General features: G+C 41.8%; 1 protein-coding gene across 1 annotated transcript; it reads right to left on the bottom strand.

Moving 5' to 3' along the window:
• Positions 1 to 262: 262 nt before the first annotated feature.
• LOC146062537 (sulfotransferase 6B1-like) lies at positions 263 to 14,880 on the bottom strand. Its single transcript, XM_083174653.1, has 7 exons — positions 14,652 to 14,880; positions 13,552 to 13,661; positions 12,042 to 12,128; positions 7,598 to 7,724; positions 3,699 to 3,793; positions 2,179 to 2,335; positions 263 to 447 (listed from the first exon to the last, which is right to left on the bottom strand). Exons 1-7 carry the CDS (start codon positions 14,878 to 14,880, stop codon positions 317 to 319), a joined length of 936 nt encoding a protein of 311 aa, XP_083030779.1. The 3' UTR covers positions 263 to 316.
• Between the last annotated feature and the right edge of the window lie 451 nt (positions 14,881 to 15,331).

Genomic DNA, 15,331 nt, shown 5'->3' with positions numbered 1-15,331 from the left:
TGCTAATTTTTAAAAACAAATCAGGTCTGAATTAGGCCCAGAGTGTGAGTGCTGGACCATACAGTCTGCACTCAAGATAGTTCCATTCCCGGCTTTGTTTAATTTGTCATTAGGATCACAATAGTTTCTCCAAATTCTATAGATGAGAACTTTGCGTAAATATCTAAATCATTTTGGATCATTTGTAGACTGGATAAATTTGGTTATGAATGATTGATCCAATTATGTCTCTAAAATAAGTCAATACATGTGTAACAACTTTATTGAGCGCAATTAAAAATCATTTACAGTAACTTGGATGGAGGGAGGGGAGTCTCTAAAACGTACAATATTTTTTATAATTGATCTTCTCTCCCAGCTTTGTCCCTGCGAGGGTCTCTTCAAACTTGGCGTCCACTTCTTTACTCTGTTCTTCAGTAAAAAGACTCTTCCAGTCCCCGATTTCTCCTTCATGATAGTAATAAGTGGAAAAAGTTAGAATGAAATGAATAAATGATCTACTCAATATTTTTACTTACAAGAGTTGCTTTACTGGTACAAGTCAGTCATATTATTGTCTTTTAAAGTTTTGTATTGCAGTTTTGAAATTTTGTTCTTTCTATTTTAGGGTGTGATCATTAAGTCGACAGTCAAAAGGTCAACCGATATTGGTGGACAGTCAAAAGGTCATCACATGAATGAAAAAGGTTAAGATGGTCAAATGATCGACACAAGCAAAAGGTCGACATGAAAAAAGGTTGACTTGAAAAAGGTCACAATTTTTTTTTACTTTTTGGGTGTCTGTGTCAACATAGGTCGACATGCTTTTGAGTATGTTTAGTTACTATAATACATAGGCAAAAAAAAACTCAAATTGGTGGCACTCATTCAGTGTCTCCTTCAAATAATCTGATATGGATAAATTCCTCACTTTAATGACCTACCTGTTTATCGACCACCCGGACTTACAACCTGGCCTTCGTTTAGTGTCCGCGCTGTGACTGCTCGGAGTTATGACCCCGCCTGCTCGGATTTACGACCTGCCCGCCTACCCTCTCGCAGTTACGACCCGCGTCTCAGAAGTATTAAGGGGTTTTATATAAGTTTGTTTAACAATCAATTTCGCAGGAACGGAACCCGGTCCATTAGGGCCAAATGTACTAAGCTTCAAATGTGATAAAATAGTGAGTGGTAAACAACCAGCCAATCAGCTCCTTCCTGACGTTTTTCAAACACAGTCTGTGACATGGCAGGTAGGAGCTGATTGGCTGGCTGTTTATCACTCTGCATTTTATCACTTTTGATGCTTGATACATCTGGCCCTAAGTGAGGAATGTCTGTATGTTGTATAATATAAAATATATTCAGATGGCTTTCACATAAACGCCAGAGAAAAATTCAATGGAGCTAAGCTGATCTATATCACCCGATGCAATCATTGGGTTGACAGTGTCTAGGTCGACAGTCAAAAAGGCCGACCAATATTGGTCGACAGTCAAAAGGTCGACACATCAAAAAGGTCGGCATGGTCATATGGAAAAATGTCGATATGAGTGTTTCACGATTCTTTTTTTTTTAAACCAACTTGTTTATACTTTACCATTCCAAAGCAAAATCGAGCACAGTGAGCAATGGAGGCGGTACACTTATACGGTGTCCATGTTGACCGATGTCAACATAGACACCCAAAAAAAAAACACATAGACCTTTTTGATCATGTCGACCTTTTGACAACTAGATTTCAAACTGTTCAAAAAGTTCAAAATATCAGATGTCAGCTAGAAACATGTCACATAAACTCTGATTGGTATCTGTCAATTATAACATTTGACATACAGTTACCATGCACCCTGCAATCTTTCATAACTGTCCTAAAGGATATCTTGTATAACTGTACCTACAGTACTCTTCATATGTACTCTGATTTTATCTATAGTGCAGAGTTAAAATTACTGTTCTACCTTGGTCATGTACTGTAAATTCATTAATTTACTTGCAGTTCTTAATGGAAATAAGAGGAATATTCCTAATCACATTATGTTTCAGACTCTCAGATACAATTGTATAGAAAAAAAAACAGATACAACTCCTACTGGAATAATACATATCTCTTTTCTAGATATGGTTGTATCTTGTAGACCTTCTATGCAGGTAGTAAATATTCCAGAGGTAACTAATGCATCTAATAATTTTACTAACCTTTTCGGAAGAAAACCCCTCCTACATTTCCATGGGTATCACTGGATTTTTCTTTCATAGATTGAAAAGTAGTTTTGCTTTGAACGTGCTGGACTTGCTCCTCTGTCATAGACAGCCCATAGAAGTCGGCTATTTTCCTTATTTCTGCTGGGAAATCCTTAAAGAGAATTCACAACCAATTAAATAAATTATTGGATAAGATTTAAAAAAAATAAGAAGTATATGTGTGCATTTACAGATCTACAGCAAATAATATAGGGGCCTTAGAGAGAGTTAAAATGGAGAGAGAGATCAAAATCTAGCCAATCAGACCCTAACTGACATTTTTCTAATGCAGCCTGTAACTTGGCAGTTATGAGCTAATTTGCTGGTACCATCTAAGTAAGGCATAGACCCCATAATTCTAAATGTTCCTTGATTTACATGGACAGTTCCAGAATTACACCTTGAAATTCAATACATCCTTGTTTTACCATATTTTACATGTGATTCATGATAAAAATTTTTTTATATATTTCCTATGCACAGAGCGAAGATTGCTGAATACGCTAAATAGTAATAGTTGAATAATTGTGTTACAATGTAAAGTGTTCAATCTTCATATTTTAGATACATTGATAAATCGTAGAGAAAATGTATCACCCCTTTGTTAATAACCATAATTGGGGCAATACTGTCCCCTACTGCTAATAAAAGTAGTGCAATAATGCAAAAATTCTATAAGTTTAACTAACTGGGGTGTTATCACCTTCGACACCTCTCTTAATTTCTTTAAAGGTAGCTGGCAATGGGCCAGATTCTCTAAGCTTCAGAAGTGATAAAATGGAGAGTGATAAACAGCTCCTACCTGCCATGTCACAGACTGTGTTTGAAAAATGTCAGACAGGAGCTGATTGGCTGGCTGTTTATCACTCTCTTTCTTTTATCACTTTTGAAGCTTAGAGAATCTGGCCCAATATGAGAAGCCAGATCATGTGACAGCAACGTGAATGGTGTCCAGTACCTCTGTACACTGTGCAGTCTGGGTGTCTGATTCAGACAAAAGGGGTTCCCCAGGAAGTGGAGAGTTGAAATCAATGTCTATTAATGTTAGCCATTGCAAAGTACGTACAGATGGAGCCCCTCTCATTCAGTCCCGGCGCCCACCAGAAACTCCCTTCTGGCGAGCGCCGGCAGAGAGGGACTCCATTACATTGGGACGTGTGTGTGTCTCACGCGCATCCCAGTCTCTCGGCAGCGGGGCAGTGGGTTGGGGGGGTCAGGGCGGCGAGGGGGCCCAGCAGCAGGGGGGTGGCGGTGGGGACCCAGGGGGAGTTCTGTTGAAACAGGGCGTGCAAGCGTCGAAGGTGCGCATGAGATGAATACATACATATTCATCTAAAATGGTGGTGATGAAGGATAAGGGGTGCAGATATGTACATAGTTCATTTAAATCAGTACTAAAACTAAACTAATAAGCGCTAATAATCTATTATGGATGTAGTGTTGTAGAAAATACATACAGTGTAGAATACACTCACCGTTTTCATATCTTCAAATGTAAGTACAAGTATATTCCCATTATTTATATGTTTCTCCACTCCAAGAACGTGATCAAAATATGACCCATAAATGACTGTAATAGAGGAAACATGCAAACATGATTTACAGATGGATTAACAGATAATTTTCAGTTCCCAAATTAAATGACACCTAGAGAAAATGGAGTATAAATTTAATAAAAGGCAAATACTGTACAAAATAAAAAATAAATGTAAACCTGAAACAGAGGGTGAGACCTTACACTCTAGTGGGAGCTGAGACAAGAGGAGCAAGTGTGGGTCATGGAGGAGATTTGGACAGTACAAAGGTTGTATTGTGTGAGTGGAATGGAGGTCAATGTAAGGCTTCTTGGCACCGTAGATAAAACTCCAACCTACTGTCCACCCTGACCCCAACCCCACACCATCAATATCCACTTTCCAGCCCCTCAAGTGAAAACATGCAGGTGGCATCTCAGAAGTTCCACATCCACCACCTGCACTAAGTACATCACGGATATCTTCCTCCTAGACATCCTTAATTTTGCCATAGCAGACTCGGTGGTGCTCCCCCAAAAAAACTAAAATTTCAGCTACAAGGCATCTGCCTAAAGCTGCTTAATGGTAGAGCTGGCCCTTACTGTAATACTGTAAGTGGGAGTATTATATTTTAGGTTAATTTTCAGGATTAGGAGGCTGGGAAGATTTTACGGCAGTGAATTAGGTTTGGTTGGCAAGTGAAAGGACGAGACTGTAAAGCAGGGGTGGCCAAACCGGTCCTCGAGATCTACCAACGGTCCACATTTTCCAGGTTACCTAGCAGGAGCACAGCTGTAGTCATTACTAACTGTCACATTTTAAAACCTGCTGCATTCATTCCTATAGATCCACAGGTTGCCTGGAAAACATGCACCGTTGGTAGATCTTGAGGACAGGTTTGGCCACCCCTGCTGTAAAGGAAGAATCTATAGAGCAGGAAGTCAGCAGTAGCACAGAATAAGATTTCTTCTTGTGGGGCTCATTGCAGCACTGTAGGGAACCAATCCAATCCAACAGAGGGTGAGATGTCCCTGTTACATTTACCCTTTGAAAAGAGATAACATGGATGGAGAGTAAAGGTGCCCACAGACGCTACAATTGTACTGTGCTATGCGTTTTTGACTGTACAATGGTTCTATACAATTTTTCTTCCAGCTTGCTATGAGATGTGCACTTGGATGCATGTGATGAACCCATGTTTGTAATGTTAAATTTCAGATGTAGTCTAAAAAGTACGTGCAGCACGTACTTTTTTAGACATACAATATCGGGCTCCCGGGAACGCGCATCGCATCGCACAAGCCCATAAACACCATCCAATAATTGTACATAAGATGCAATTTGTGCTTAAAAAGTACAAAACGCATTCGATAAATGATGCGTCTGTGGGCACCTTAAGTACCATGCAGCCAGCTGCTATTATTTTTTAAACACAGCCTGTAGCATGGCAGTTAGGAGCTGATTGGCTGTTAGTTTATCTCCATCTATTTGATCTCTCTTCACGGCTTAGTACATAGAGCACTAAAACATTTTATTATTGTGAATATGAGACTATGGTTTGTGTTCTTTTGCAAAAGATCGCACATCTTAAGGCCCCCATACGATATGTGATTTTGACCTGTTTCACCCGATTCTGACGGGTGCAAATCCGCCCAAACCACATGTCTATGACATCTGATCAGATACGCGGTCTTTTGCTGCCCATCTGACCTCCAACTTGACCTCCCGGTGGCGGGACCGGGGTTGCATGTGAGATATCGCATGTGAAAGGACCTCATGCGATGTATCGCATGTAATCCTGCTGCCCGGGAAGGTCCTGTGCAGTTGAAGGGGGAACGGGTGGGCGTACACTGATGCAATGCATCACAGTAGTATATGGCCACCTTAACAATAAAGCAGATGGGGAGAGGGGCTAGAAAGAATGGTAATTGAGAGATCATATGGGGCATAAGAGGAGGGTTTAGCAGTGTTAGACATATAACGTATCAAAAAGGTCACCACTGTTCAAGTGTTATATTGAATGTATGCCATGTTGTAAGGAATGAAAGGGCTCTGCACTAAGGGCCTTATTTTGGTTCATTCTTTCTGACAAAATCCTTCTTAGATGGACAAAACCATGTGCACTGCAGGGGGGCAGATGTAAAATGTGCAGAGAGAATTAGATTTGGGTGAGTAATTTTGTTTCTGTGCAGGGAAAATACTGACTGCTTTATTTTTACACTGCAATATAGATCTCACTTTGAAGTAAAACCCCACCCAAATCTAATTCTCTCTGCACATGTTACATCTGCCCCACCTGCAGTGCACATGGTTTTGCCCATCTAAGAAGGATTTTGTCAGAAAGAATGAACCAAAATAAGGCCCTAAGAGACAGAAATACTATTATTACTCTGTCAGAAACCATGCCACTTTCAGATTGTAATAAATGTATTTAATGTAATGTGCTGCAGTACTCGATGTTGTTTTAAGAAAGAGACAAATTACTGTGGACAGCAGGGGTGTTTCTGTGTGTTGGATGTCTATGTTTCAAAGTACAATGTACAAAGTGCCAGAAGGGCCAAAGATATATTGGGCTGGTTCAGCAACTCAGAGACCGGGGCTGGCTGAAAATCACAGCGTGCCAACACTCTGTTTGGCTGACTGACATAAAGATATAGGACTGTACCACAAAACTACACCTGTCAGCCAAGACCACGTCCTCATGTCATGCTTGTGCCTGCAGAACATGTACATCTATAATGTCAATAAGGAGCCCGAGTAAATCTCTGAATGTACATGAACAATTTTTTTTCTTCTCTATGTACAGTAATTTATCTGACCAGCATCAATTGTTGGACACTATGGGCCAAATGTAATAGGGTGAGAGTTTCAGAAAGTTAGAGATTTTGAGAGAGTTTTCCCATGTTTTTAAAGCAGCAATCAATTACATGGCAAAATCAACCTGGTTTTGCAGTGTAATTGATTGCTGCTTTAAAAAAAGGGGAAAACTCTCACAAAATCTTTCACTTTCTGAAACTCCCACCTTATTACATTTGGCCCTATGTATTTTAGGAACCTAGCAAAGGCCTTTAGGGTTAGAAACAAAACTGACAGTGGATAAATCAATGGGACCAGATATGATCCATCCAATAATACTAAAAGAGCTTTAAAATGTGTTTGTAGTACCATCAGGGCCGGACTGGCCATCTGGCCCTTCTGGCAAAGGCCGATTTTGGAGTAGAGGGGCATGATAGAAACTTTAAAAAATACCAAGGGTTTTAAAAAGGTACAAAGGGGAAACATTCTTTAAAGGATGAGAAGTATAAGAACTCTGGGACACGTTCTGAAACTGGGAGGAGGGAGATTCGGGAGAAATATAAGGAAAAAGGACTTCACAGAAAGGGTAGTGGATGTGTGGAACAGCCTCCCATCAGATGTGTTAGAGGTTGAGACAGAAGAGCAGTTTAAACATGCTTGGGGTAGGAATATGAGTATACTTACAAAAAACTAAGGATAAATAGGATTGAGGTTACCAAAACGATAATGGACAGAGTGATGGGCCAAGTGGTTTCTACTATATTTGTCTTTAAATTCTATGTTGCTATGTTTATATGTAAGCATACCAGTTTAGGTGGGATGGTCCCATTTTGAAAATTCACCTAGAATGTTTAAAAATGCGCAAAGTATTTATGTTACATGCAATGAAAAGCTTTCCATTGGAAAGGTTGGCTGAGCATCACTATTATTTCTGTACACAATGGGCCAGAAGTAAAAACTCCTTATTCGGCTTTAATAAAACTTCTGAGTTCGGCCGGGAACCCGCACCTCCAGCCATCTCGGGCTTCATTACAACCAGTCCAATATGCGTACTTATAACTTACTGTTTCCACTTATGAAATCTTTGAAAAACAAGTTCCAAGAGCTGTACGTAGGAAGCACAGGATTATTGTTAGTGAAATGGTAATAAGACACCGCTGTATCCTTAGGATTCCGAAGAATCACCAAGATCTGTAACAAAAGAGAACAGACATTCAGTAGGATACGAAGAAAAAAATGGACCGACCCTTTGTGGACGGCGGAACTGGGTGCGCTTGGGAAGAGTGGTTTCTGAGCAGCTACTAAGGACAGGTTAGTTAGGCCTGTATACAGTAAACAAAGAAAAAACAGTTATGCAGCGCTGGTGGATTTAGAAAAAAGATTTCCTAGGTAATTGAATTATCTTTGCATATATTTTTAATAAGCAATAATTAAAAATACACAGTTGGGTATAATACCATGATACGAAACATATAAAAATTGATTAAAGGCTAAAAACAATTATTATGTATAGAGTCCAAGTGGTCAGTCCAATGATGGCACAAATTTATCGGTAATTTGTGTCATCATTGGATAGACCACTTGGAATCTTTTGGGACATACTCTTGCACAAACCAGGGGCGGTAACTATTATTTTCATCACTATTCACTGCTGGGCACAATAGGAACAGAATCTCCATTATTGCTGCTAAAAGGTGGAAGCAGATCTATCATTGTTTTTAGCCTTTAATCAATTTTTATATTTTTCGTATCATGGTATTATACTCAACTGTGTAATTTTTTATCATTGCTTATTAAAAATATATGTAAAGATCATTCAATTACCTAGGAAATCTGTTTTCTAAATCCACCAGCTCTGCTTAACTGTTTTTTCTTTGTTTATTCAGTTGGATACAGAGCAATTTTTGTGGTCAGATTAGCCAACTAGATGAGCTCACATACAGCATGTTATTTACTGTGAGTGCAGCATTATATTGCAGTTCATGTAAAAGAGAATGTGTTCCCCTACAATACTTAAGTTTCTAGAATACTTCAGAAATGTACCAGTATGCCATCCATTTTTCTAAGATTAAACAGCTTTTTTATTTTACCTTCAATTGACATCCTAAACACATAGGGTGGAATTCTCTAAACTAAAAATGTGGTAAAAACCCTATTATCAGGGTTTTTAACACATTTTTGGATGAAGATATAAGAGAATCCCACCCATAAAGTGATTGTGCTTACTAAAATATTTAATTACCTCTAGCAATACAAATATTCCCAATCCCCCTACCCCATCAGTTATATACAGACTCTAATGACCTAGATTCATGACCTTTGTATCTCTTAGAAATTACTTCAATAAAAATGGTTGTCCTCCCAAGATTGTGGTATCTCCTTTGGTACTCTTTACCTAGAAGGGCGGCCATCGCGGGCATTGAATGCACTAAAAAATCGGGTGCGATGCGACCGACGCGATGCCCGCGATTTCCCATAGGGAACAATGTTAAATGTCTCAATGGACCCGATTTTCCTGTTCAATGCCTCAATTGACCCGATTTTTCCATAGGAAACAATGTTAAATGGCCCACAGAGGCCAAATAGGCACCCTGAAGTGTGAAATGGCCCCCACAATTGTTAACGCCACCTCACGATCAACGTGAACCCGAAGCGTGGCGAGCGCAGCGAGCCCGCAAGGGGTGGCGGTACGCGTCCTACGACCTTTTCATACCCCCACTATCCACGTCGGCGTGGAGTTGAGAACAGAATAGTGTGGCGAGGGGACGTGGATACCTGTGAAGCCCGCGAAGGGACGCGTTTACCTGTGAAGGTATCCGCGTCCCCTCGCCACGCTTCGGGCTCGGGGGCTCGCTGCGCTCGCCACACTATTCGATTCTCAACTCCACGCCGACGTGGATAGTGGGGGTATGAAAAGGTCGTAGGACGCGTACCGCCGCCCCTCGCGGGCTCGCTGCGCTCGCCACGCTTCGGGTTGACGTTGATCGTGGGGTGGCGTTAACAATTGTGGGGGCCATTTCACACTTCAGGGTGGCTATTTGGCCTCTGTGGGCCATTTAACATTGTTTCCTATGGAAAAATCGGGTCAATTGAGGCATTGAACAGGAAAATCGGGTCAATTGAGACATTTAACATTGTTCCCTATGGGAAATCGCGGGCATCGCGTCGGTCGCATCGCACCCGATTTTTAGTGCATTCAATGCCCGCAATTTTTTTACCTGCGATGACCACGATCAAAATCGTGGGCGCCGTGCTAGGTAAAGAGTACCTCTCCTTTCTACCTTACCTAATAGAATGCCTCCTTTATTTCCTTCTTTACTTCAAAAGAGAACTATGTAATTTCTATGGTCTGGTGAAAGAACACAGAACACAGTCACCTGCAGCAAATGGCCAGAGCATTCCCAGGCATTATAAATTATTATCACTCTGACTGCACATTGTGGCAGTGGTACAGTAGATGATTTCTCATATGTTCTGCTTTGTGGCTACCTTAGGCCTAAAGCCAGCATGAGCAAACCCTATTCTTCACTTCTCCTTGTTCATTTGGCTGCCTTGTAACAAAATTGCCAATTTATTTCCTTCCCTATTTCCAAATATTTCCCTGTGGGGCAACGAAGGTTTCAACCCTGGCCTTCCACTGCATCTTTGTAGGGTTCCGGATAGATATCATTCTTCTGAATAACATCCCTTCAGTGGGGGCTTTTTAAGATTTTACTGATCTCTCAAGATAACTGTTTCACCAGTATTTATGGTTTGCTCATTTTTGCCACTTACCACCAGAGCATACCAATTTCTACTTTTGAAAATCTCTGCCTTCTTAGCAACTTTCCAGAGCATCTCAAAACGCCATAATACACTATTTTGCCGTTAAATGGGGAGAAAGCTATTTCAAGTGAAACAGAAGACTGATCCTGACGTGTCTCTAGACTTATCAGAACAGGATGAAGTTTGCAAGGGATTTGCCAAAATCTCACATTATTGTTTATATCAAGGAAAATATTGTATAGCTAATATTACATCCCCACCTAGTCTCAGTGGTATCTTCCCTGATACCTCATATGCCTGCTAGGAGGACTGTCACCAATCAGTATCTCTCCTGAACATACAGTATGACAGAGCTGGCTCTAAACTATAACCAACTTGAACATAAATTATTTCTCTGACATGTGCTGCCCATAACCTGAAAATAACATTTAATCCTACAGGGGTAAACACAGGATTTTCATGAGGGGGTTTCCAGATATGATTTTATTTTGGCGGCGGCAGTCCGGGGGCAGGGTTATGGGGAGGAGAGGAAGGAAGGAGGTGCTGACTCTGAGGTGGCCAATGCAGGGCTTTAGTGAGGGAGAAGAGGAGTGGCACCGGCAGTTCTTCAGAGGAGCTGCAGCTACTGTAGCACAGGCTGATGCTGCTGTGCTGCCAATTAAAAACAAGCCGTGCGTGCTTGGAAACCCCATTCTGTAACCCTGCTGTTATTACTGGCAGCACCAACCAGTTACTTGGACACACTCCGAACCAGCCTGGATGGACAGACTGTTTGTTTTCCACCATCGGGCATCCATTTATGGTCCATCCCCAAGCCTTTGTAATGGATTACAAATAAAAGGTACTTTCTCCTAGAACCAGACCCTCCATAATCCACAGAGGAGGAGTTCATTCTATGGTCTGCAGGACAATCAGAACCCTTATCCAGAAAGGTGGATGGTAACTACTGTATATTGCCCCAAAGACAGCCCCCAAACACATTCCAGGCATATATAGGAACGGACGTTGTCAATTGTGCTGCCATTTATCTTAAATTTTTTAAATTTGAGCATTTAAGTCTAGACCTTATTTTATGTGTTTTAATATACCCATGAATCTTGATTAAAATGTATACATTCCATTATGTTTTGATATAAACTTTTTTGTAAAGTCAATCCAATCAGTAGTATTTTCTATTCAATTTTATAGGGCGCTGCTTCTGTTGTTTTTTCCTTTGCTCCCCTCCCCAGCCATCTTCACGAGGAGTTGCAGGAAGAAGGCGGAAAAGCTGCCTCTGCCTCTAAAGGGAAAAAAATAGCAACTGGTCTTCAGGGGGTTTCTGGGTACTCAGAACCCCCCCCAACCCCCCCCCCCCCCCCCGCCTAGATACCTTTTGCTTCTGTTAAGTCCATGGCATTGTCAAGAACTCACACAAACTGCCTTGATTGTTACAAGTTTAAAAAAAGTCTTGGCAGCAACTGTTATTCTGCTATGTGAATATGTCTCCCGTCTGGACCTTGACATTAAACCATACTGTATCCTTCTTCCATATACAGTATGAGGATGCAAATCCACACAAAGAAAATACAACATATAAGCTCCCTTTTAGCAATATTGACCTTATAGAATTATTGTTCATTAAAGGTAAAAACATAAGAAGTTGTGGTTGCCTCTATTTTGCACATATAACTAGTCAAGATCGCTAGTTTCTCTTAAATTGTACATGCAAGAGCATAACTAGTTATAAAAAAGCAGTTACTATACCTTGGTCTTTTCAAGGAAAGATTTAGGGACATTATCATAAGTCAGGTGTGATGCTAAGAGTCGTGGTGACGGTTGTTGTGTCAGGTGCTTAAGAGAAAAATAGACAAAAATATTTCATTAAATGTTTTATCAACACAGTACAGCCTGCTTTGTAAAGAGTGCAAAGGGAACCCAATGCATTGTGCTCAGTGTAGTAAATTGGCCGTGTCATTGTAAACAATCATACAACTGCATGACCAAGCAAATCTAGCAGTGAGGTAAGTTCAGGTCACTAATGCTGCTTTCACATCGCAAAATGAAGGTTTGCACCGGGACTTTGAAATGGGTTAGTCCGGACGTGAACCTTCATTTTGGGATGTTCACATCCCCACAGCGAACCGGCAATAATGCCGGTTCGCTGACATAATCAGGGGGCGCGGCAGGGAGTCGGCGCATCATCAGGGACGGGGAAAGAGGCAGTGCTTAGAGCTGGCGCTGCTCCAAGCGCTGCCTCCTCCATAGTGTGAACGGGAAACGGGTCAGTCGACCCGTTTTAACCCGTTCACACCACGAAGCCACGTGGCAACAAACCGGTAAGGACTCTGCATTTTTACCGGTTCATTTTGCTGTGTTGCTACCCGTTTTCGGGACAGTGTACAGGGCCGGCGCCACCACTAGGCAGCCTTAGGCATTTGCCTAGGGCGCCGGCCGCTGGAGTTTGGAGCTGGTCCCCCCCACCCCCATCACCCAGCAAGCAGTCCCATCCCCGGGGAGCGTCGTGGCGTGGCGACCTGCATCACCCGGCAAGCTCCCCCCCCCTGGAAAGTCACGGCACCGGACCCAGCAAGCCCCCCTCCCCGGAACGTCACGGCGCAAGTGATTGAGCACCGGGGCGCCCCCCCCCCTCCCTGCCTGGGGCACTCCGGTGCCTAGCACCGGCCCTGACAGTGTAACCCCTTTCACATCATTACCGGATCAAAGCAGCTTGTACCCGGTAATTAGTTGAGATGTGAAAGGGGTATAAATTCTTCCACTTTAAACCCAGTAAACAATTGTTTGTAACTTTGTATGGATATCACTTTGTGCACTGGGGCATTGTCATGCTGAATCTTTCCACAAAGTTCAAAGCCCACATTTCTATAAATTATACACAGTAGCATTAAGATTCCCTTCACTGAAATAAAGGTGCCAATTTAATATCCCCAGACCATTATTCCTGCTCCCCTGAACGTTACAGTGGGCAGCTCTCTTGGTATTTGTTAACCCAAGATACGCTCATTAGGCTATTCATGAATTGTTACGTCTATGTTTAGCTTTGCACATGGGGAGTGGATCAAACCCATTCGTGGCAGGCCGAATTGGCTCTCCTGGCCGATCTTTTAGGGTTTGCGCATGCGTGAATCTGTGCATTTGCAAACCCCCGGAGCTAAAAGTCCACATCTGTGGTTTGATTCGCAGGGTAATCACGGCTGATTAAATAGGGTGGTACGGGTAATTCCCCTATAAAATGTTTGAAATGTTTTATATGAACCTGATATCTCTCTGCTTTCCCAAATTCAAGCACACCACGGTCAATTGAGGGCTCCTTGTTGTGCACCGCAAGCAGCATTTCATGAAGTATCTGTATTGTCCAGTTAGTTCCTAGAACACAAGAAATTAAGCAATTGCATAGTTGAAAAACGTATTGTGTAAAATGGAAAATATTACACTTATATATTTTTCCTTAAAGTAGTTTTGCTTTTATTAAATATTTAGTATTATATGTGCGAGTCTTGAAGGGAAACCTTTATAGGTTACACACACATAGCATTACAAAGAACAGTCGATTTTAGTTAGAATCTGGTCTATTCATTAAATGGATACATGATATGCATTATACATGCCTCCCCCCTCTCCTCTAATCCCCCTCATCTCCCCCCCCCCTGCATTTACCACTCAACTCCTGCTAAATTTTGCCCACCACAACACCCCCTGACTGCCTCCACTGTGCTGCCTGCGCTGCTTTAGGTGCACTTGACCAAGCACAGGCTTCTTCAATTACGCCGGCGGCCAATGAAAATGCAGCACCGACTGGTGAGCCAATCAGAGCTCATGTACCGGTGCAACATTTTAATTGGCCGTCGGCGTCCTGCATTGAAAAAGCAGTGGAGGCAGTCAGGGGGGTGTTGCGGTGGGAAAAATGAGCTGCCCGTGCCTTTCCAGAGGCCGAGGGCTGTACCCACAGTACCCCCCTGTCGGCGGCCCTGTTGTTTATTACATAGTAATTTGCCTCTTCAGCTTTGATTATTCCCCACTATAAGTGTATTTGTAGCTCCCCAGTCTTAATGGGCAGATATATTATAAAGAGAATTGTTGCATACAGAAGGAAACTAGTGGGACGTTACAACCTTCTCCTACTCCTAGTTATTGGTGTTGCATCAAGGCCACCAGGATTTGCGTGAGCAATGCATATTTGGTAGATAGATACCCAATGCATACTAACTGCAGAACTGCATATTAAAGGTTGCATAGAAAAACTGTTTTGGTAACATGGGAGAGTTCAGAAGAGAAGCACTCTGACAGGTATAATAAAAGTCTGTGGTCGCCATAGAATCTGCAACCCCTGCATTTATGAAAGTTACACCCACTCACCACATTTAGGATAAGTTACAATGAGGACATCATCTTCTCTGGCTTCCAGAGACTCTAGTGCTTGAAATGTGGCCTCACTGCAGAGAACGCTCGGGTACAGAATTCCATTATAATTCCATTTCAGTTCCTCTGGAGTCTTCTTGCTGGCAACTTCAGTCAATCTTTTCATTTCTTCCCGGAATATCGCCTGCTCCTGCTTAGATTTGCTTTGCCCTTCAGTCCCAGACATCTTCCTGCAGTGTAACCAAAGAGTAAACTAACAGAACTTTCACAAACACTTCCTAGTATATAAGGGAGGGGAGTTATTACAGATGTAGTATTGCTCTTTCCTTACACACATCCATTGGCAGATAACACTGCTTATTACCTGCTCATTGCATCAATATAGTAAGGGTTATGTGTACTTAGCATTAAAAAGACATCTGTCATTTTTCAAAACATCATGTTACATGACAATTAGGGGCTGATTGACTGGTGGTTTTTTATTCTCCATTTTATCACTTTTCAAGCTTAGTACATATGGAAGTTGATGGCCTCCCCTATTTGAATTTTCAACTGCGCTGCAGACCCACCTTTGCAGCCTCCCCTGAAAATGACTGCAAGAAAACACATCTGACTAATTAGAAAAATATAAATTGTATTATGCATTATTGAAAAACAAATGTATTAAATGATGTGCT

The sequence above is a fragment of the Crinia signifera genome, chromosome 3 (assembly GCF_055691185.1).
Source record: "Crinia signifera chromosome 3, ASM5569118v1, whole genome shotgun sequence".
Taxonomy (NCBI): Eukaryota; Metazoa; Chordata; class Amphibia; order Anura; family Myobatrachidae; genus Crinia; species Crinia signifera.
This window is presented reverse-complemented; position numbering and strand designations above follow the sequence as displayed.

Excerpts from the sequence above, each read along its gene's own strand:
- LOC146062537 (XM_083174653.1), bottom strand. The coding sequence starts at position 14,880 with ATGTCTGGGACTGAAGGGCAAAGCAAATCTAAGCAGGAGCAGGCGATA. Across the intron at positions 13,662-14,651 it reads TGTAACTTATCCTAAATGTG|GAACTAACTGGACAATACAG; the intron begins GTGAGTGGGTGT and ends CTTGTGTTCTAG. Across the intron at positions 12,129-13,551 it reads GGAAAGCAGAGAGATATCAG|CACCTGACACAACAACCGTC; the intron begins GTTCATATAAAA and ends TTTTCTCTTAAG.